General features: G+C 39.7%; 1 protein-coding gene across 1 annotated transcript in view; it reads left to right on the top strand.

Annotated features, from left to right (window-relative positions):
• The window catches only part of TGM6 (transglutaminase 6), a 46,159-nt gene extending 25,216 nt beyond the window's left edge, over positions 1 to 20,943 (top strand). The window contains 4 exon segments of the mRNA XM_065893269.1: positions 4,208 to 4,533; positions 18,925 to 19,088; positions 19,367 to 19,488; positions 20,661 to 20,943. Coding sequence (XP_065749341.1) covers positions 4,208 to 4,533; positions 18,925 to 19,088; positions 19,367 to 19,488; positions 20,661 to 20,943 — 895 coding nt within the window.
• The last annotated feature ends 2,280 nt before the right edge of the window (positions 20,944 to 23,223 follow it).

Genomic DNA, 23,223 nt, shown 5'->3' with positions numbered 1-23,223 from the left:
TTCATAATATTAAAAATATAATTATCAGATAATCCAGCAATTCCACTTCTGAATATATATCCAAAATAACTGAAAACAGGGACTTGAAGAGATATTATACCCATGTTCATAGCAGCATTATTCACAATAGCTAAAAAAACATGGAAGCCACCCAAGTGTCCATCAAGAGATGAATGGATAAACAAAACGCGGTATATACATACAACGGAATATTATTCAACCTTAAAAAGGAAGGAAATTCTAACACATGCTACAAATGGATGAAGCCTTGAAGGCATGATGCTAATGAAATAAGCCAGTCCCACATGGACAAATGCCATACAATTTCACTTGTATGAGGTATATAGAGTAGTGAAATTCTTAAAGACAAGAAGTAGAATGGTGGATGCCAGTGGCTGGGAGAAGAGGGATGGGAAGTTATTTTGTAACGAACACGGAGTTTCAGTTTTGCAAGATGAAAAAAGTTCTGGAAATGGATGATGGTGAAGATAGCACAACAATAGGAATGTACCTAATGCCACTGAAGTGCACACTTAAAAATGGCTAACATGGTAAATTTTATATTATGTATATTTTACCATAATTTTTTAAAAAATAAAAAGAAAGAAGAAAAAATAAAGTAAAAGAAAGAAAAGGAAGGAAGGTAGGAGGGGAAGGTGGGAGGGAAAGTAAAGAAATAGAAGAATTTCCAGATTTGCAAGGAAGAGGTAAAACTATCTCTATTTGCACATGATATGATCTTGTATATATAAAATCCTAAGGAATCCACTAAAAGTTATTAGAGCCAATAAATGAGTTCAGAAAAATTGTAGAACACAAGATCAATTTTTAAAAATTAATTGTATTTCAGGACACTAGCAATGTATAATCTGAAAATAAAATTAAGAAAACAAATCCATTTACAATAGCATCAAAAATAATAAAATACTTAACAATAAATTTAACAAAAAAAGAGCAAGTCTAGTACACTGAAAACTACAAAACATTGTTGAAAGAAATTAAAGACTTCAGTAAATGGAAAGACATCCCATTTTCATGGATTGAAAGACTTTATTTTTTTAAGGTGGCAATGCCCCAAAATTGACCTACAGAATCAATGAAACCCCTATCAAAGTTCCAGCTAAGTTTTTTCCAAAATTGACAAGCTGTTCCTAAAATTCACTTGGAAATTCAAGGAAACCAGAATAGCCAAAACAATCTTGGAAAAGAAGAACAAAGTTGGAGGGCTCAAACTTCCCAAATTCAAAACTTACTATAAATATACAATAACCCAGATAGTGTGATACTGGCATAAGAATGGACGTATAGATCAATGAAATAGAATCCAGAAATAAACTCTTAAAATTATGTTTAATTGATTTTGACAAGGGTGCCAAGACAATTCAGTGGGGAAAGAATGAGAACAGTCTTTTCAACAGATGGTGCTGGGACCACTAATTATCCACATGCACAGAATAAAATGGGCCTCCTACATCACACAGTATACAAAAAAATTAACTCAAATGGATCATTGACCTATATCGAAGAGCTAAAATTACAAGCTTTTAGAAGAAAACAGGAGTTAATCTTCATGAGCTTGAGTTAAACAGAACCTTTTTGGATATGACATCAAGAGCATAAATGACAGAAGGAAAAATTGATAAATCGGACTTCATCAAAATTAAAAACTTGTACTACAAATGATACCATCAAGAAAGAAGAAAAGCCCACAGAACAGAAAATATTTGCAAATCATGTATCTAATAAGGTACTTGTATCCATAATATATAAATAATTCTTATAGCTCAGTAATAAATAGATAAATAACCCAATTTTTAAATGGGCAAAGGATTTGAAAGGCCTTTCTCCAAGGACAATATACAAATGACCAATAAACATGAAAAGGTGCTTAGCATCATTAATCATCAGGGAAATGCAAATCAAAACCACAACAACATACCACTTTACTGCTATAAGCAAAAAGACAGACAATAAGAGTTGGTGAGATTGTGGAGCAATTGGAACACTCGTACATTGCTGGTGGGAATGTAAAATGGTGCAAGCTCTTTGACACTTCCTCACAATGTTAAACACAGAGTTAACGTAACAACCTAGCAGATGCACTTCTAGGTATACACCCAAAAGAAATGAAAAATAACATCCACCCAAAAACTTGTACATGAACCTTCATAGCAACATTATTCAAAATAGCTAGAGTGGAAACAACCCTAACATCCGTCAACGGATAAATAAAATGTGGTCTGTCCATACAATGGAGTATTATTTAGCAATAAAAAGGAATCAAGTACTGATGTATGCTACAACATGAATGAACCCTAAAAATATTATGCTAAGTGAAAAAAAGCCAGTCGCAAAGGACCACACATTGTATGACTCTCTTTATATGAAATGCCCAGAATAGGCAAGTTAGAAATTAAATTAACAGTTGCCTAGGGCTATGGGTGGGGCAGGGAGGAATGGGAAGTGACTGCTAATGGTTACAGAGTTTCTTTGAGGTGACAGAAATTGTTCTGAAATTAGATTGTGGTGATGAGTGCACGACTCTGTGAATGTACTAAAAAACACTGGCTTGTAACCTTTAAACTGGTGGATTGCTTGTTATGGAATTATCATATATCTGAATAAAGCTGTTTTAAAAAATCAGGTGGCCAGAGAAGCCCTCCCTGAGAAACTGACTTTAGAAGTTTTGGCAGGCAAATGAAACATTTTCTTAGTAAAAATATATTATGAGTACATTATGGAATAGAATGAACAATTCACATACATTTTAATAATAAAACATGATATGTTAAAGAACCTTTAGGTCCACATGTGTCCCTTCAAGCCCAGGTCACACAGTAGAGAGGTACTTGGGAGAACGTTTGAGAAGCAGCACAACACAGGGTTCAAGGAGGGAATCAGAACTATCAGAGTTGGATCTTGGAAGGATCAGGGTGGAAAAAGGACTAGAGGGGGCATGCAGCCCACATCCTCAGGAAGGGAGGGGCATTCCTGAGCACTGTGCTTGGGGCCTAGCCTTTGCACCTCTTCTCCTCACTTCATAGATGGGAAACTGAGACTTGGAGGGACAGGGTAATGATAATAGTAAGAAAAAGTCCATAGTGACCTGGTGGCAAATTGATCTGATGTTGAGACATTTTGTACAGTGGTATGAGGGGGAAAGAATGATGGGAGAAGGGGGAAGATTCCAGAGATCAATGAGGATGCTTGGCAGAACTTGCAGTCTCATCAGCTGTGAGTGGTAAAGATGAGGGGAGAGTCAAGGACACATCCAGTTTCCAGTTTGTATATTGGGTGAATGGTGGAGCTGTTTGCTGAAATGGGGAATGCTGCCAGGCAGAAGATGGCATGTTTGGTTGGGTTGGAGGCACCTGTGGAATATCCTGGGGGTGAGGTGGGGGCTGTCAGGTTGTGTGTTGATCTGGAGATCAAAAAAGAGAGAGAGAAGTCTGTGCTAGCAACAGGGTAAGTGGATGATCAGGGTTCCTAAACTCACATGTCTTCAGAAGCTTGCAGATGGCAAGCCATGAGTGCAGCAGGCCAGTGGGAGAATTACAGGTGGAGACCATGGCGAACAAGCAAGTATACTCCCTTCCAGAGAGAGCACCCCTTACTCAGCTCTAGACCATAACTGCCATGTAGAGAGTGGGAAGGGAGCATGATTAAGAACATGGAAGTTGGAGCCAGACTGCCTGGGTTCAAATTCCAGCTCCCTTACAATTTGCTTTACTTCTCTGTGCCTTGGGTTCCTTATCTGTAAAATGGGGATGATAATATAGTACCTTCCTCCTAGGGAAAAAAAAAATATATATATATATATATATATGTGTGTGTGTGTGTGTGTGTGTGTATACATATGTGTGTATGGCATATAGCAAGTCTACAAAAGTGTCAGCTATCATTATCATATGAGACTTCAGATCCAGCTGTTAGAGGGGCTACACATCTATAATGTTATGTGAAATTTACTAACCTGAAGTTGTTGGCAACTGATTAAAATTTTATTTAAATAGTCCAGAATCAAACACAATACATATGGATGAGGTCTGCATATGGCTCTTGAGCTTCCAATTTGAGACCTCCGACAGCCATGGTAAGTTAAAGTGGGGATCGAGTGGTGGTTTTATCTAGAGAAAAGGGAAAATGAGAAGAGCTGGCCCTGGGACAGGTGGCAGAGGAGAGAATACCTGCCTCATGATGTCCGATGCCCTGCAGGATCCCAGAAGGAGAGACAGATGTACAGCAAGACCATGAAGAAGCTGTTAAGAGTGGAAGCCTCTGGAAGGAGGGCCCAGGTCCACAGTGTGGGCAGCCATGGTCTCTGGCATGATGACCTCCTGGAGCCTGCCAATAAGCCCAGCATCACTGGAAAGTTCAAGGTGCTGGAGCCGCCCGTGCTGGGCCACGACCTGAGACTGGTCCTTTGCTTGGCTAACCTCACATCCTGGGTCCAGTGGGTCCAAGTCACCATACTTTACACCCACAAGACGGTGGCAGAGATCCTGCACGAATCCCATGCAGTGAAGCTGGGGCTAGAAGAAGATAAGAACGCCACAGCTGGGTGGGACCTGGTTGGCCCAGCTCCTTTTTCAGAAGGGTTGGGGTTGGGGGCAGACTTCCCGGCATCCTACATTCATTCCCAGGAAAAAAAGGGATATTTCTGAGCATTTGCAGATGAGAAAACTGAGGTTCAGAGGGGCTGAATAATGAAGATAGTAATAAAAGTACACAATCATCTAGTGGCAAACATATAATGCTCAGGTGATCCCACTTAGTATGAATATTCACACACTGAATAAATACCTGCTGGGAGCATTTCATAGTATGTGGAATATGCCCTGTGTTACCTTTCTAAAATCCAACAAATTTCAGAGCTCATCTGGCTCCAGGTGTTTGGTGTGAGAGGAATGGACCAGTAAGAGATGTTTATTAAGTGCCTACATGTGCCAGACCCTGTCCCAAGAATTCTGAAGGCATCAGCTACAACCCACAACCACCCTCAGTCCTCTCCCCTCCCCTTTCCTCCCATATTCTTCCTCTGTCCCTGTCTTTCTCTCTCCCCTACCCCACCAGCACATACATTCTGAAGGATTTGATTAAATAAAGACATTTCTCCTCTGAACCAGTTTCAGCTAAGTGAAACCTTGTGTGTTTTGACAGGATGTGAAAATATGTGAAGGAGGTGTCACATATTTTTTGCTTTTCTGTCACTTATTTTTCACACAGTCTAAATCACAAAATAACACTTCACAAGGAAATGTTAATTAACATACACTTTCTCCTGGTTTTTTTCATATTAAAAGTAATACAGCTACGTAGGGGAAAGCAGGAGCAAGATGGCAGAGTAGATGGACGTGCGCTCATTCCTTCTTATGAAAGCATGTGAATCACAACTAACTGCTGAACAATCATAGACAGGAAGACACTGAAACTCACCAAAAGACATACCCCACATCCAAAGACAAAGGAGAAGCCACAGTGAGGCAGTAGGAGGGGAGCAATCACAATAAAATCAAATCCCGTAACTGCTGGGTGGGTGACACACAAGCTGGAGAACGCTTATACCACAGAAGTCCACTCACTGAAGTGAAGGTTCTGAGCCCAACATGAGGCTTTCCAACCTGAGGGTCTGGCAACGGGAGGAGGAAATCCTAGAGAATCAGACTGTGAGGGCTAGCGAGATTTGATTGCAGGATTTTGACAGGACTAGGGGAAACAGAGACTCCACTCTTGGAGGGCACACACAAAGTAGTGGTCGCATCGGGACGCAGGGAAAGGAGCAGTGACCCCATATGAGACTGAACCAGACGTACCTGCTAGTGTTAGAGGGTCTCCTGCAGAGGCAGGGGATGGCTGTGGCTCACTGTGAGGACAAGGACACTGGCAGAAGAACATCTGGGAAGTACTCCTTGGAGTAAGACCTCCCAGAGTCCGCCATCAGCCCCACCAAAGAGCCAGGTAGTCTCCTGTGTTGGGTTGCCTCCGGCCAAACAACCAACAGGGAAGGAGCCCAGCCCCACCCATCAGCAGACAAGTGGATTAAGGTTTTCCTGAGTTCTGCCCACAAGAGCAACACCCAGCTCTATCCACCACCAGTCCCTCCCATCAGGAAACTTGCACAAGCCTCTTAGATAGCCTCATCCACCAGAGGGCAGACAGCAGAAGCAAGAAGAACTACAATCCTGCAGCCTGTGGGGAAAAAACCACATTCACAGAAACATAGACAAGATGAAAAGACAGAGGGCTATGTACCAGATGAAGGAAGAAGATAAAACCCCAGAAAAACAACTCAGTGAGGTAGAGATAGGCAACCTTCCAGAAAAAGAATTCAGAATAATGATAGTGAAGATGATCCAGGACCTTGGAAAAAGAATGGAGGCAAAGATCGAGAAGATGCAAGAAGAATTTAACAAAGACCTAGAAGAATTAAATAACAAATACCTAGAATAATTAAAGAACAAACAAACAGAGATGAATGATACAATAACTGAAATGAAAAATACACTAGAAGGAAACAATAGCAGAATAACTGAGGCAGAAGAACGGATAAGTGACCTGGAAGACAGACTGGTGGAGTACACTGCAATGGAGCAGAATAAAGAAAAAAGAATGAAAACAAATGAAGACAGCCTAAGAGACCTCTGAGGCAACATTAAATGCAAAAACATTTGCATTATAGGGGTCCCAGAAGGAGAAGGGAGAGAAAGGACCCAAAAAGATATTTGGAGAGATTATAGTCAAACACTTCCCTAACATGAGAAAGGAAATAGCCACTCAAGTCCAGGAAGCACAGAGAGTACCAGGCAGGAAAAACCCAGGAGAAACATGTCAAGACACATAGTAATCAAATTCGCAAAAATTAAAGACAAAGAAAAATTGTTGAAAACAAGGGAAAAATGACAAGTAGCATACAAGGGAACTCCCATGAGATGAACAGCTGATTCCTCACCAGAAACTCTATAAGCCAGAAGGGAGTGATATGATATATTTAAAGTGATGAAAGGGAAGAACCTACAACCAAGATTACTGTCCCCAACAAGGATCTCATTCAGATTCGACAGAGAAATCAAAATCTTTACAGACAATCAAAAGCTAAGAGAATTCAGCACCACCAAACCAGCTCTACAACAAACGCTAAAGGAACTTCTCCAAGTGAGAAACACAAAAGAAGAAAAAGACCTACAAAAACAAACCCATAACAATTAAGAAAATGGTCATAGGAACATACATATCAATAATTACCTTAAATGTGAATGGATTAAATGCTCCAAGTAAAAGACACAGGCTCGCTGAATGGTTACAAAAACAAGACCCATATATATGCTGTCTACAAGAGACCCACTTCAGACCTAGGGACATATACAGACTGTAAGTGAGGGGATGGAAAAAGATATTCCATGCAAATGAAATCAAAAGAAAGCTGGAGTAACAATACCCATACCAGATAAAATAAACTTTAAAATAAAGAATGTGACAAGAGGCAAGGAAGGACACTACATAATGATCAAGGGATCAATCCAAGAAGAAGATATAACAATTATAAATATATATGTACCCAACATAGGGACACCTCAATACATAAGGCAACTGGTAACAGCTATAAAAGAGGAAATCGACAGTTATACAATAATAATGGGGGACTTTTAACACTTCACTTACACCAATGGACAGATCACACAAACAGAAAATAAGGAGACACAAGCTTTAAATGATACAATAGAGCACATAGATTTAGTTGGTATTTAAAGGACATTCCATCCAAAAACAGCAGATTACACTTACTTCTGAAGTGCGCACAGAACATTCTCCAGGATAGATCACATCTTGGGTGACAAATCAAGCCTCAGTAAATTTAAGAAAATTGAAATCATATCAAGCATCTTTTCTGACCACAATGCTATGAGATGAGAAATCAGTTACAGGGGAAAAAAGTAAAAAACACAAACACATGGAGGCTAAACAATACGTTACTAAATAACCAAGAGATCACTGAAGAAATCAAAAAATACCTAGAGACAATGAAAACACGACGATCCAAAACCTATGGAATGCAGCAAAAGCAGTTCTAGGAGGGAAGTTTATAGCTATACGAGCCTACCTCAAGAAACAAGAAAAACCTCAAATAAACAATCTAACCTTACACCTAAAGGAACTAGAGAAAGAAGAACAAACAAAACCCAAAGTTAGTAGAAGGAAAGAAATCATAAAGATTAAAGCAGAAATAGATGAAATAGAAACAAAGGAAACAAAAGCAAACATCAATAAAACCAAAAGTTGGTTCTTTGAGAAGATAAACAAAATTGATAAACCATTAGCCAGACTCATCAAGAAAAAGAGGGAGAGGACTGAAATAAATAAAATTAAAAATGAAAATGGAGAAGTTACAACAGACACTGCAGAAATACAAATCATCCTAAGAGACTACTACAAGCAACTTTATGCCAATAAAATGGACAACCTGGAAGAAATGGACAAATTCTTAGAAAGGTATAACCTTCCAAGAGTGAACCAGGAAGAAATAGAAAATATGAACAGACCAATCACAAGTAATGAAATTGAAACTCTGAGTAAAAATCTTCCAACAAGCAAAAGTCCAGGACTAGATGGCTTCACAGGTGAATTCTATCAATCATTTAGAAGAGAGATAACACCCAACCTTCTCAAACTCTTCCAAAATATTGCAGAGGAGGGAACACTCCCAAACTCATTCTATGAGGCCACCATCACCCTGATACCAAAACCAAAGATACTACAAAAAAAGAAAATTACAGACCAATATCACTGATGAATATATATGCAAAAATCCTCAACAAAATACTAGCAAACAGAATCCAACAACACATTGAAAGGATCATACACCATGATCAAGTGGGGTTTATCCCAGGAATGCAAGGATTCTTCAATATACGCAAATCAATCAATGTGAAACACCATATTAAGAAATTGAAGAATAAAAACCGTATGATCATCTCAACACATGCAGAAAAAGCTTTTGATAAAATTCAACACCCATTTATGATAAAAACTCTCCAGAAAGTGGGCATAGAGGGAACCTACCTCAACATAATAAAGGCCATATATGACAAACCCACAGCAAACATGATTCTCAATGGTGAAAAACTGAAAGCATTTCTTCTAAGATCAGGAACAAGACAAGGATGTCCACTCTCACCACTATTATTCAACATAGTTTTGGTAGTCCTAGCATGGCAACCAGAGAAGAAAATGAAATAAAAGGAATACAAATTGGAAAAGAAGAAGTAAAACGGTCCCTGTTGCAGATGACATGATACTATACATAGAGAATCCTAAAGATGCCACCAGAAAACTACTAGAGCTAATCAATGAATTTGGTAAAGTTGCAGGATACAAAATTAATGCACAGAAATCTCTGGCATTCCTGTACACTAATGATGAAAAATCTGAAAGATAAATTAAGGAAACACTCCCATTTACCACTGCAACAAAAAGAATAAAATACCTAGGCATAAACCTGCCTAGAGAGACAAAAGACCTGTATGCAGAAAACTATAAGACACTGATGAAAGAAAGTAAAGATGAAACAAACAGATGGAGAGATATACCATGTTCTTGGATTGTAAGAATCAATATTGTGAAAAGGACTATACTACCTAAAGCAATCTACAGATTCAAGGCAATCCCTATCAAATTACCAATGGCACTTTTTACAGAACTAAAACAAAAAATCTTAAAATTTCTATGGAGACACAAAAGACCCCACATTGCCAAAGCAGTCTTGAGGGAAAAATACGGAGCTGGAGGAATCAGATTCCCAGACTTCAGACTATGCTTCAAAGCTACAGTAATCAAGACGATATTGTACTGGCACAAAAACAGAAATATAGATAAATGGAACAGGATAGAAACCCCAGAGATAAACCCACACACCTATGGTCAACTAATCTGTGACAAAGGAGGCAAGGATATACAATGAAGAAAAGACAGTCTCTTCAATAGTGGTGCTGGGAAAACTGGACAGCTACATGTAAAAGAATGAAATTAGAACACTCCCTAACACGATGTGCAAAAATAAACTCAAAAGTGGTCAGAGACCTAATATAAGACTGGATGCTATAAATCCTTAGAGGAAAACACAGGAAGAACACTCTTTGACATAAATCACAGCAAGATCTTTTTTGATCCCCCTCCTAGGGTAATGGAAATAAAAACAAAAATAAACAAATGGGACCTAATGAAACTTAAAAGCTTTTACAAAGCAACAGAAACTACAAACAAGACGAAAAGACAACTCTCAGAATGGGAGAAAATATTTGCAAACGAATCAATGGACAAAGGACTAATCTCCAAAATATATAAACAGTTCATACAGCTGAATATTAAAAAAACAAACAACCCAATCCAAATATGGTCTGAAGACCTAAATAGACATTTCTCCAAAGAAGACATACAGATGGCCACGATGCACACGAAAAGCTGCTCAACATCACTAATTATTAGAGAAATGCAAATCAAAACTATAATGATTATCACCTCACACTAGTTAGAATGGGCATCATCAGATAATCTACAAACAACAAATGCTGGAGATGGTGTAGGGAAAAGGCAATCCTCTTGCACTGTTTGTGGGAATGTAAATTGATGCAGCCACTATGGAGAACTGTATGGAGGTTCTTTAAAAAACTAAAAATAGAATTACCATATGACCCAGCAATCCCACTACTGGGCATATACCCAGATGAAACCATAATTCAAAAAGACACATGCACCCCAATGTCCATTTGCAGCACTATTTACAATAGCCAGGTCATGGAAGCAATTTAAATCCCCATCAACCACCGATTGGATAATGAAGATGTGGTACATATATACAATGGAATATTATCCATAAAAAGGAACGAAATTGGGTCATTTGTAGAGACGTGGATGGATCTAGAGACTGTCACACAAAGTGAAGTCAGAAAGGGAAAAACAAATATCGTATATTAACCCATATATGTGGAACCGAGAAAAAGGGTACAGATGAACCAGTTTGCAGGGCAGAAATAGAGACACAGATGTAGAGAACAAACGTATGGACGCCAAGTGGGGAAAGTGACGGGGGTGTGGGGTGTGGTGTGATGAATTGCGAGATTGGGATTGACATATATACACTAATATGTATAAAATGGACAACTAATAAGAACCTGTTGTATAAAAAAATAAAATTCAAATATTCAAAAAAAATGTAATACATATTCATTAAAGATTTGGAGAGTAGAAGGGAAAGATCACCTATGATCCTGCCACCCACCTACAAATTGTTAACGTTTTCCTTCCAAATTTTTAATGCCTGTTGCTTTTTGAAAAACAGTTCTGGGGCTTCCCTGGTGGTCCAGTGACTAAGACTCTGTGCTCCCAATGCAGGGGGCCCGGGTTTGAGCCCTGGTCAGGGAACTAGATCCCACATGCCACAACCAAGAGTTCGCATGCTGCAACTAAAGATCCCACATGTCACAATTAAAGATCCTGCATGTGGCAACAAAGATCCCATGTGTCGCAACTAAGATCCAGTGCAGCAAAATAAATAATTATTTTTGGTTCCAAAATAGGGTCTTTATATTTTTATTAAAATAAAAAAGATATTACAGAATATAAGTCCAGTAAAATTTCCTTTTTTTAATTAAAAAAGGAAAATTAAACAAAAGAAAAGAATCTGTTAAAATGTTTGGTTCTATGTATGGTCACCAAAATCTATAATCAATTTGCTTTCAGTCAAATATACACACAGATAGAGACATAGACACAGTAAATACACACACACACATACACATTCTAATTAATGTTTAAGATATTAGGAACATCAAAATATATTTGTGTATGCTTCTCAAACTGGGCTTCCTATCATCTTGGATATATGGTGCTGTATCATTCTATGTTATATAAATTAATGCATTATTTATATTAACACAAAGTTATTATGGAATAGAATGCAAAATTTGCACACATTTTCTAGCACTCAGAAATTATCAAACAAATATTAAGGAGTTGATTAATCAATGAATTAGGTTTTATTTTAACATCTTTATTGGGGTATAATTGCTTTACAATGGTGTGTTCGTTTCTGCTTTATAACAAAGTGAATCAGTTATACATATACATGTGTTCCCATATCTCTTCCCTCTTGTGTCTGCCTCCCTCCCACCCTCCCTATCCCACTCCTCCAGGCGGTCACAAAGCACCGAGCTGATCTCCCTGTGCTATGCGGCTGCTTCCAACTAGCTATCTACCTTACGTTTGGTAGTGTATATATGTCCATGCCTCTCTCTCTCGCTTTGTCACAGATCACCCTTCCCCCTCCCCATATCCTCAAGTCCGTTCTCTAGTAGGTCTGTGGCTTTATTCCTGTCTTACCCCTAGGTTCCTCATGACATTTTTTTTCTTAAATTCCATATATATGTGTTAGCATACGGTATTTGTCTTTCTCTTTCTGACTTACTTCACTCTGTATGACAGACTCTAGGTCTATCCACCTCACTACAAATAGCTCAATTTCGTTTCCTATTATGGCTGAGTAATATTCCATTGTATATATGTGCCACATCTTCTTTATCCATTCATCTGAAGATGGGCATTTAGGTTGTTTCCATCTCTGGGCTATTGTAAATAGAGCTGCAATGAACATTTTGGTACATGACCCTTTTTGAATTATGGTTTTCTCAGGGTATATGCCCAGTAGTGGGATTGCTGGGTCATATGGTAGTTCTATTTGTAGTTTTTTAAGGAACCTCCATACTGTTCTCCATAGTGGCTGAAGCAATTCACATTCCCACCAGCAGTGCAAGAGTGTTCCCTTTTCTCCACACCCTCTCCAGCATTTATTGTTTCTAGATTTTTTGATGATGGCCATTCTGACTGGTGTGAGATGATATCTCATTGTAGTTTTGATTTGCGTTTCTCTAATGATTAATGATGTTGAGCATTCTTTCATGTGTTTGTTGGCAGTTTGTAAAAGCCTGCCAAAAAAAGAAAAAAGGAAAACAGTTCTAATGATATCACAAACACTCATTAGTGCCCTGCTCCTTTCATATTACATTGTAATTTAAATATTTTTATAAGCTCTTCATTCACATCATTTGAATGGATGTATAATCTGTAAACAAATATATGGTGATTTATTTCATCTTTTCCCTTCTTTTGGGTAGTTATCAGTTATTGCTATTTCTAAAAAGCACTAAAGTAAACATCTTGGTGAAAAAAATTCCCTTTTTTTGATCTAGATTTTGGACTGTTTTGTTAGAATACATTCACAAAAATGGAATTACTAAGACAAATTTTATAGCTATTAAATATAAATAATTTATTAAAATTTATAATTTTTTAAATTAATAGGCTTTTTTTTAGTAGTTTTGGTTTCAGAAAAAATGAGCAAAAAGTCCAGAGGGTTCCCATATACCCCTCACCACCTCCCATATTTCCCTATTATTAGCATCTTGCATTAGTGTGGTACATTTGTTACAGTTGACAAGCTAATACTGGTACATGTTATTCTTAACTAAAGTCCATAGTCTACATTAGAGTTCACTCTGTATTGTACATTCTGTGGGTTTTGACAAATGTATGACATGTATCCATCATTAGAGTATCATACAGAATAGTTTCACTGCCGTAAAATTCCCTGTTCTTCACCTATTCACTTCTCCCTTCCTCATCTCAAACCCCTAGCAACCACTGATCCTTTTACTGTCGCCAAAGTTTTGCCTTTCCCTAAATATCATAGAGTTGAAATCATACAGTGTGTAGCCTTTTCAGATTGGTGCCTTTCACTTAGAAATAAGTACTTAAGATTCCTCATGATTTTTTCATAGCTTGATAGCTCATTTTTTGTTATCACTGAATAGTATTCCTTTATATGGATATACCACAGTTGATTGATTCCTTCACCTACTGAAGAATACCTTAATTGCTTCCAAGTTTTGGCAATTATGAGTAAAGCTGGTATAAACATCCATGTACAGGTTTTTTTGTGAACACGTTTTCAATTTATATGGGTAAATACTAAGGAGCATGATTGCTAATGGTGTGCTAAGAATATGTTTAGTTTTCTAAGAAACTGCCAAAGTATCCCAAAATGGCTGTAACACTTTGCATTCCCACCATCAATGAATGAGAGTTCCTGTTGCTCCACATCCTCTCCAACATTTTGTGATGTCAGTGTTTTGGATTCTTGTAATTCTAATAGGTATGTGGTTGTATCTCGTTTTAATTTGAAATTTCATAATGATGTATGATGTGAGCATCTTTTCATATGCATCTGTACATCTTCTTTGGTGAGGTGTCTGTATAGATCTTTTGCCCATTTTTTAATCATGTTGTTCATTTTCTTATTGTTGAATTTTAAGAGTTCTTTGTATATTTTGTATAATTGTCTTTTATCAGATGTGTCTTTTGCAAATATTTTCTCCCAGTTTTTGGCTCACCTGCTTATTCTCTTGACAGTTCTTTCACAGAGCAGAAGTTATTAATTTTAATAAAGTGCAATTTATCAATTTTTTATTTCACGGATCAATACCTTTGGTATTGTACCTAAAAGTTCAGTCATCATCATACCCAATATTATCTAGGTTTTCTCCTATGTTATTGTCTAGATGTTTTATAGTTTCACACTTTACATTTAGGCTTATGATCCATTTTAATTTCATTTTTGTAAAGGGCATAACATATGTGTCTAGAATCTTTTTTTCAGTGTGGATGTCCAGTTGTTCCAGCACCACTTATTAAAAGGACAAGCTTTTCTCCATTGCTCCTTTATCAAAGATCAGTTGACTATATTTGTGTGGATCTACTTCTGGGCTCTATTTTGTTCCACTGATTTGTCTATTCTTTCTTCAATACCACACTCTTGATTACTGTAGTTTTATAGTAAGTCAAAGTCAGGGAGTGTTAATCCTCTGATGTTCTTTTCCTTTAATATTGTGTTGGCTCTTCTGGGTCTTTTGCCTCTTTTCATAAGTCAGTTTAGAATCAATTTGTTGATATCCATTAAATAACTTTCTGGGATTTTGATGGAATTGCCTTGACTATAGATCAAGTTGGGAAGAACTGACATCTTGACAATATCAAGTCTTCCTATCCATGAACATGGAATATCTCTGCATTAATTTAGTTAGTTTTTTATTTCTTTCATCAGAGTTTTTTATAGTTTTTCTCATGTATATACATATCTTCTACATATTTTGTTAGATTAATGCCTGAGTTGTTCACTGTGGGGGTGCTAATATAAATGGTATTTTAAATTTCAAATTCCACTTGTTTAGTGCTGGTATATTTTAAAAAGTGATTGAATTTTGTAAATTAACTTTATATCCTGTGACCTTGCTATAATTAGTAATTAGTATGATTACTTCCAGGAGTTTTTTATTATTGATTCTTTCAGATTTTCTACATAGATAATCATGTCATCTGTGAACAAAGACAGTTTTATTTCTTCCTTCCAAATATGTATACCTTTTATTTCCTTTTTTGCCTTTTTGCCTTAGCTGGGACTTCCAGTCCAGTGTTGAAAAGGAGTGGTGAGAGAGACATCCTTACCTTTTTTCTGTTCTTAGTGGGAAAGCTTTGAGTTTCTCACTGTTAAGTATGTTGTTAGCTATCAGTTTTTTGTAGATGTTCTTTGTCAAGTTGAGGGAATTCCTCAGCTATTCCTAGTTTGCTGAGAATTTTAATCATGAATAGGTATTGGATTTTGTCAAATGCTTTTTCTGCATCTACTGATATGGTCATGTGACCTTTCTTCTTTAGTTTATTGATGTAATGGGTTACATTAATTGATTTTTGAATTTTGAGGAAACCTCGTATACCTGAATAAATCCCACTTGATCGAGGTATAGAATTCTTTTTATATATTGTTGGATTAAATTTGCTAATATTTTGTTGAAGATTTTTGCATCAATGTTCATGAGTGATATCAGTATGTAATTTCCTTTTCCTGTAATGTCTTTGTCTGGTTTTGGTATTAGAGTTATGCTGCCCTCATGAAATGGTTTAGGAAGTATTCCCTCTACTTCCGTCTTCTGGAAGAGATTGTAGAGAATTGATGTCATTTCTTCCTTGAAGAAATGGTGAATGGTAGAATTCACCACTGAACTCATCTGGGCACAGTGTTTTCTGTTTTGAAAGGTTATTCACTATTGATTCTTTGATTTACTATTGATTTCTTTAATAGATATAGACCTGTTCTGATTGTGTGTTTCTTCTTCTGTGACTTTTAGCAGATTCTGTCTTCAAGGAATTGGTACATTTCATCTAGGTTATAAAATTTGTGAACATAAGATTGTTCAAAATATTCCTTTATTATCCTTTTAATGTCCATGGGATCTATAGTGGTGTCCCTCTTTCATTTCTGATATTAGTAATTTGTGTCTTCTCTCTTTTTTTCTTATTTAGCCTGGCTGGAGGCTTATCAGTTTTATTGATCTTGAAAAAAAAAACCAGCTTTTGGTTTTGGTGACTTTCTCTTTAGATTTCTTGTTTTCAATTTTATTGATTTCTCATCTAGCTTTTTTCTAAATTTTATTTCTCTTCTTTTGCTTACTTTGGATTTAATTTGTTCTTTTTCTAGTTTCTTAAGATGGAAATTTAAGATTTATTGCTTTTAGATCTTTCTTCTTTTCTAATATATGCATTCAGTGCTATAAATTTCTACCTAAGCACTGCTTTGCTGCATCCCACAAATTTTAAGTTATATTTTCATTTAGTTCAAAATATTTTTAAATTTCTTTCAAGATATCTTCTTTAGCCTAAGTGTTATTTACAAGTGTGTGGTTTAATCTCCAAATATTTTGGAGTCTTCAAGTTATCTTTCTGTTACTGATATCTAGATTAATTCTCTTGTGGTCTGAGAGCATACATTGTATAATTTTTATTCTTTTAAATTTGTTAATTCATGGTCCAGAATGCAGTCTTTCTTGGGAAATATTCCATATGAGCTTGAGAAGAATGTGTATTCTGCTCTTGTTGGATGAAGTAGTCTATAATTATCAGTTATACCTAGTGGTTGATGGTGCTGTTGAGAACATTAATTCTAAGAAAAGGGTCTCCGTTTTTATTAGACTGTTGGTGGAGTCCATGACATACAGAACTGCAAGGAGCTCTGTTCTGAATATTGTAAGGAGTAGTCTTTCTCCTCCCTTCTCCCGTGGTCTGAACTAATGTCCAAAGCTCTGTCCATGTGCATAATTGGGAGCATCTGGTGGTTCTTCACTCTGGACCCTTAAAATTTGCACTTCTAATAAGTTCCCAGGAGATGCTGATGCTACTGGTCCCAGGACCACACTTTGAGAACCACTCATCTCCCACCATGCAAGGAGTAAATGATATAACATATATAAAATATTTGGCATAATTCCTACCACTAATGAACATTAAATTTATGGTAGTGATTGTCAGTATTGTTGGTATTATTATAAGCTGGGGATAATAATACTTGCTCATGGGATTGTTGTAAGGATTAAATGAGTTAATCCATGAATGTGCTTCCAAGTGCCCCAGACACTTTAATCCCTCAGTAAAAGTCAGCTTTTAAAATGATTAATTATTACTAGTACTGTAGCAAGGGTTCTCCTAGTAATGGCCTGCTGGACTAAGGGGACCCATAAAAACATGGTAGAACTTTGACACATGGATCAGCTATGGGCATTCAAGAAGCATCGACTATATGCAAAGCTCTTGGGGAACAGAGAATTTGAATCCTTTAAGGATCTCTCCCACAGATGCCTTTGGAGGCAGGAAGGAAACAGAAATAAAGGAAGCAGTAGCGATAAGGCAGTAGGGGATGGTAGAGCCTGGGCAAACTGGAAAGGACATGTTGTACCTAAAAGAAAAAAATGTATAGTGGTCAAATATATATATGTGACTAACAGTCACCTATGGCCTGTGGTGACCCATGCTCAAAAGAAGAGACTGCACGGGACTTCCCTGGTGGTGCAGTGGTTAAGAATCTGCCTGCCAATGCAGGGGACATGGGTTTGAGCTCTGGTCCAAGAAGATCCCACATGCTGCGGAGCAACTAAGCCCATGTGCCACAACTACTGAAGCCCACGCGCTCTAGGGCCCCCATGCTGCAACTATTGAAGCCCACACACCTAGAGCCCGTGCTCTGGAACAAGAGAAGCCACCGCAGTGAGAAGCTTGCGCACCACAATGAAGAGTAGCCCCCGCTTGTCACAACTAGAGAAAGCTCGCATGCAGCAACAAAGACCCAACGCAGCCAAAAATAAAAATGTATATACAAGTAAATAAATAAATTAATTTTTTAAAAAAAAAGAAGGGACTGCATAGGCAGGTTGTTTGTGGCTGATGAGAGAGAGATGGAAATGGCCAGAACCACAGGAGCTCAGTAGGCAAAGGGTACAAGATGATTGGGTAAGGGCATCAGTGAAGCCTTTCCACAGTTGGTGAGCCTGACTGGAACTGCGCCTTAATGGGGAGAGAGGATTTGGAGAAGCTGTGAGGAAGTTGGCCTCCTCACTGAGTTGGAAGCTTGAGGTAGGCCTTTGGCCTCCCTCTTCTCTGCACTAGCACATAGTAGGTGCTCATTAAGCAGTGAGTGAATTCCTGATGGGATAAATTGTTGATGGAGTGAGAGATTTCCTTTTGGAATGATTGGGGGGATTCTAAACACATCTCCAGGAGCTCTTAGAGAGACAGTCTGCTGTCATCGTAGCTGACTGGCCTGAATTTGAATCCGACCTTATCTTGGAGCCTTGATTTACTTGCTATGTGACACTGGACAAGAAATTACCTTCTCTGAGCCTTAGTTTTCTTAATCTGTGAACTGATGATAATAATTACTATCTCAGATTGGTTGCAAGGATCATAGAGGGTATAACTATGAATTTAGCCTTCCCTTCCTTTTCTAGGTTCTTTGAAAAAGAACATCAGAATCCCAGTTCCCACCTCTGCTTTCCCTTCCAGAGAAAAAGATCCCAATTGCAATATCTTACTCTCAATATAAGGAAGACCTGACAGAGGACAAGAAGATCCTTTTGGCTGCCGTGTACCTTGTCACCAAGGGAGAGAAGCTCCTGGTGGAGAAGGACATTACTCTGGAGGACTTCATCACTATTAAGGTGACTCCTGTAAGCTGTTCCTGGCAGGCCTCCATCAGAGCTGGGGGAGGGCATCAGAGGCTGGGGGTTTGTGCTTTTAGCTCTGGCTTCAGCTCTCAAAGGTTGGAATAAGTGGTGTGGATGCAGGAGTATGGATATAATGATAGATCTCAGTAATGGGGTAGGTGGAAGCAAGGGGTAGACAAGTTTAACTCCCCATCCTCTGACCCAGCCAAGATCATGGGTTTCCTGGGAGAATGGGGAGGATGGGAGGTGACTTATGGGTACTGCCCCTCCAGGTGCTTGGCCCAGCCGCGGTGGGGGTGGAAGTGATGGTGGTCAACCCCCTCTCGGAGAGAGTGCAGGACTGTATGCTGATGGTGGAGGGCAGTGGCCTTCTCCAGGGACAGCTCAGCATCGAGTAAGTGTCAGCCTGGGGTGGGAGGGCTGCTTATAGCCCTTCCTTATAAAATGGGCCATAAAGACACTGCCAGCAGGGGGAGGAGGGAGAGATTCTGGATCCCCAGGAACCAGCCCACTACCTAGACACATCAGCCTTTCTTCATTTATTCATTTCTTTATTTAATAATTAACTTATTTGGTCATATAACTTGTCCACTCATTCACATTCATATTTTCTTTCATTTATCCATTTACTTATTCATTCACTCACTCTTATTCATTTACTCTCTCCTTCACTCATTCATTCACACTTTTTTCATGTTTTCACTCATTCATTCATGTATTTATCTACTCAGCTCAGTTTTGACTGGTTCATTCATCCACTCATTCTTTCTTTAATTTGCTCACTCATTTACCTATTCATTCATGTATGCATTCATTCACATATATTCTATTTATCAGTGTACTCATTTATTTACTTATTCTCAATCATTCACTCATTCATTCATTCATTCACTCACTCACACTCATATGGTCCTTCATCATATTGGCCTGTGCTCTGACCCACCTGTCAACTGTTGGGAACACCAAGATGAACAGATGCGGTTCTACCTGAAGAAGGACTCTCAGCAATATATGGCTCTTCAAATGAAGACAGTGTGATTTGTACAAAGGGATGGACCCTCAAGGTCCAAGAACTCAGAGATAGCCCTTGAGTTGGGATTGGGTGGGACCAGGAGAAAGCCCCAATGGAGCTGGTATTTAAGCTGGGGCTTAAGTGATGAATTGAGGAGATTTTCAGGGATCAAGAAGGATGGAGAACTTCCCAGTCAGAGGTCTCCATGGCTGGTATAGCCAGGGAAGGTCTCCTGGAAGAAGAAAAACTTAATCTGGGCCTCAGATGTAATTGGAATGGGAAGGGGACTCTAGGTAGGAGGAACAGACCAGACAAAAGCCCAGAGGAGGGGAAGTGTAAGGTATGTTCAGGGCACAGGGAGGAGACTAGCCTGACTGGTTGAAAGAAGCAAGAAGTGGTAGAAGGGATAACTAAGCTGAAAGCATATTGAAAGGCTTGAATGTCAAGCCACAAGGTGTGACCTTGATCCTAAGTGCTCTGGAGAGCTGTGGACTGGCAGACCAGGTTCAGGAAGGAGACAGAGCTGAAGGTCTGCCTTTCTCCCATCTCCCCAGTGTGCCCAGCCTGCAGCCCCAAGAGAGGGCCTCAGTCCAATTCAATATCATCCCCTCCAAGAGTGGCCCACGGCAGCTGCAGGTGGACCTTGTCAGCTCCCACTTCCCGGACATCAAGGTCTTTGTGATCATCTACGTGGCCACAGCCAAATTATGGGCCATGGGGGGCCAAGAGTGGAGGAGATGTCCCCTGTTCTCCTCCTGTCCACCTCTCTGTCCTTCCCATATGGGAGCCAGGAGGTCTGGGTTCCAGTCCTGCTTCAGCTTCTGCCCTAGTCTGTGAACTTGGGCAAGTCCTTCCCCTCCTGGGCCTCAGTGTCCCTATACGTAAAATGAGGTGTTAGACTCAGTAACCCTTAAACTTTTGGACAATGATGGATGATATAAGGAGCCACTACCACCTTCATCTCATCACCCACATTGCTGATGGACTAATGGACTGAGAGTCACAGTAACCTTGGCCCACCCAGCTGTGCCACCTCCTGCCAGCCAGTTCACCATCACCCTGGCTGACCCCTGCACTCTCCTTGCTTGTCTCTCAACTCTTCAATGCTCTGACCACAGCAAGATCAAGAATATTCTCCAAGCTCTGACAGAGAACCCAAAAGTTTTGGCACTGACACCTAAATATCCCTCAACACTCCTGTCTTCACAGAGGGGACAGTCTAGCCTATGGCCACGGGGTAAGCTAGAGACAGAGCTGGGGCCCTTGTGCATGCCATTTACACCAGCAAAGTTTTATCCCAAAGTCATATTCCTGAAAAGCATTGGGTTTAAAGTGATGGGAGAATTTCCCTCAATGAAGACACAGGCCCAGCAACTGGAGGTGGGGAGGGGGAACGTGTGGGGAAGGGAGTGGTTACTGCTACCTGAAAGAAGCTGAAGAAAGAGGAAGGGCCATCAAGCCCAGCTGAGTTTGGGGATAGAGCCCCAAATCTGATCTAGCTATGGTCATCAGGGATCTCGTACAACCAACCCAGCTACACCCAATGTTCATTTACTTCTTTGGAACCAGAACAGTGTTGCCTTTGAAAAACATCCCCAGCAGCTTACCCTACACACAATCACTCTCTTAGCATCAAAGCAGAACAGAGACTACTAGGATGAAGACCAGAGTGGAGACCATCAGGCCCTGAAGATAACTGCATCAGACATAGAAATCAGCTCCGAAATGCTCTAGATAGCCAAGGAATTATAACTAAGCATGCAATTTAAATAAACTGAACTACAACAAAACAGGCACATCTGCAGTGAGACGTCTCCTGGTCATGACTCAGGTGAGAACTATTCATGAAGGGGGTCAGGCAAACACACAGACTTTTGCATGACCTTTGTGACCTAAGCCTTAATGAAGACATTTCTGATGATTCCACACAGCATGGGGACAGCTTGGAGAATCCAGATGAGTGGATGCATTTAATGAGTCAGGCCCTCAGCTCCAGGACTCCTCTCCAAACCATCCAAAGGTTTTGGTTGCTGATCCTGTATAAAAAGGGCAGCTGGAGGTTCAGAGCAGGCAGCGATTTCCTCAAATTTGAGCAACAGGAAGGGGCCTTGGGGGCTGAAGTCAACAGGAGGCCATCTCCCACTCTTAGTACAAAGGACACACCTGTCAGGAGGGAGACCGAGATGGTCTCCCCTTGGGGGTACCCCAGACACCTCACTCTCCCCACAAACACCAACTGCCCATCTTCCTTAAGCTCGGCTGTCATAGGCTGAGTTTCCAAGGAAGCTGAGTCTGAGATGGAGCTTAGGGTGCAGGGTGTTGATTGAGGGATGACATTGGGATCAACCCCCATGGAAGGGAGGGGGAGGAAGAAGGAGGAAGGAACCAGAGGAGAAATCGGCCCATGATTCAGGCCCAGTGAAGCCTGGGCACACCCCACGGGCAGCTCTGAAGCTAGTATGGCCTGTCAGAGTGTGTGTATTTGAATAAGGGAAAGTAGCTGAAGGTGATGGGGTCACCTGCTGGGTAGCTGCATCTCCAGCTCAGCCCCTTTGCCCTCGCACCTCTCAGCTGGGCCGAGGTAGCAATTCACTGGGACCAAACTGGCCTCACAGGTCCTTCTAGCTCCAGCTGAAAGCAGAAGCCACTGCAGCAGCCAGTGAGAATACCCTGGTCAGGACTGGGATAGGTGGGGATGTTGAGAGAAGATAGCCCAAGGGGGACTGTGGATGGAAATGCTTCTTTTGAAGCTGCAAAGAAAAATGTGCAGGTAGGGATTACCTGTCAGTTGATAAGGCAACACCTTGACAGTGCCCTTCATGGAGGAAGGCAGAACACATAGTTTAAGACTGCAAAACCTTAGAGTCAGCTGGCCATGGGGACCCAGAACGACACCAGCAACCTGAGACTCAGGCCTCCCCCTGCTTCCTTTAAGTCCCCTTGGTCTCTTAAATGCTGCCTTCAGGGAAGCTCTTGACACTGAGTTAGGTCATAATCTGGCTTTCATGCCAGAGAAGCCTTTAGAACAGCAGTTGGCTAGCTTTTACTGTCAAGGACCAGATAGTAAATATCTGGGGCTTTGCAGACCATATGGTCTCTGTTCCAACTACTCCACTC

Source organism: Phocoena phocoena, chromosome 15 (assembly GCF_963924675.1).
Source record: "Phocoena phocoena chromosome 15, mPhoPho1.1, whole genome shotgun sequence".
Taxonomy (NCBI): Eukaryota; Metazoa; Chordata; class Mammalia; order Artiodactyla; family Phocoenidae; genus Phocoena; species Phocoena phocoena.
This window is presented reverse-complemented; position numbering and strand designations above follow the sequence as displayed.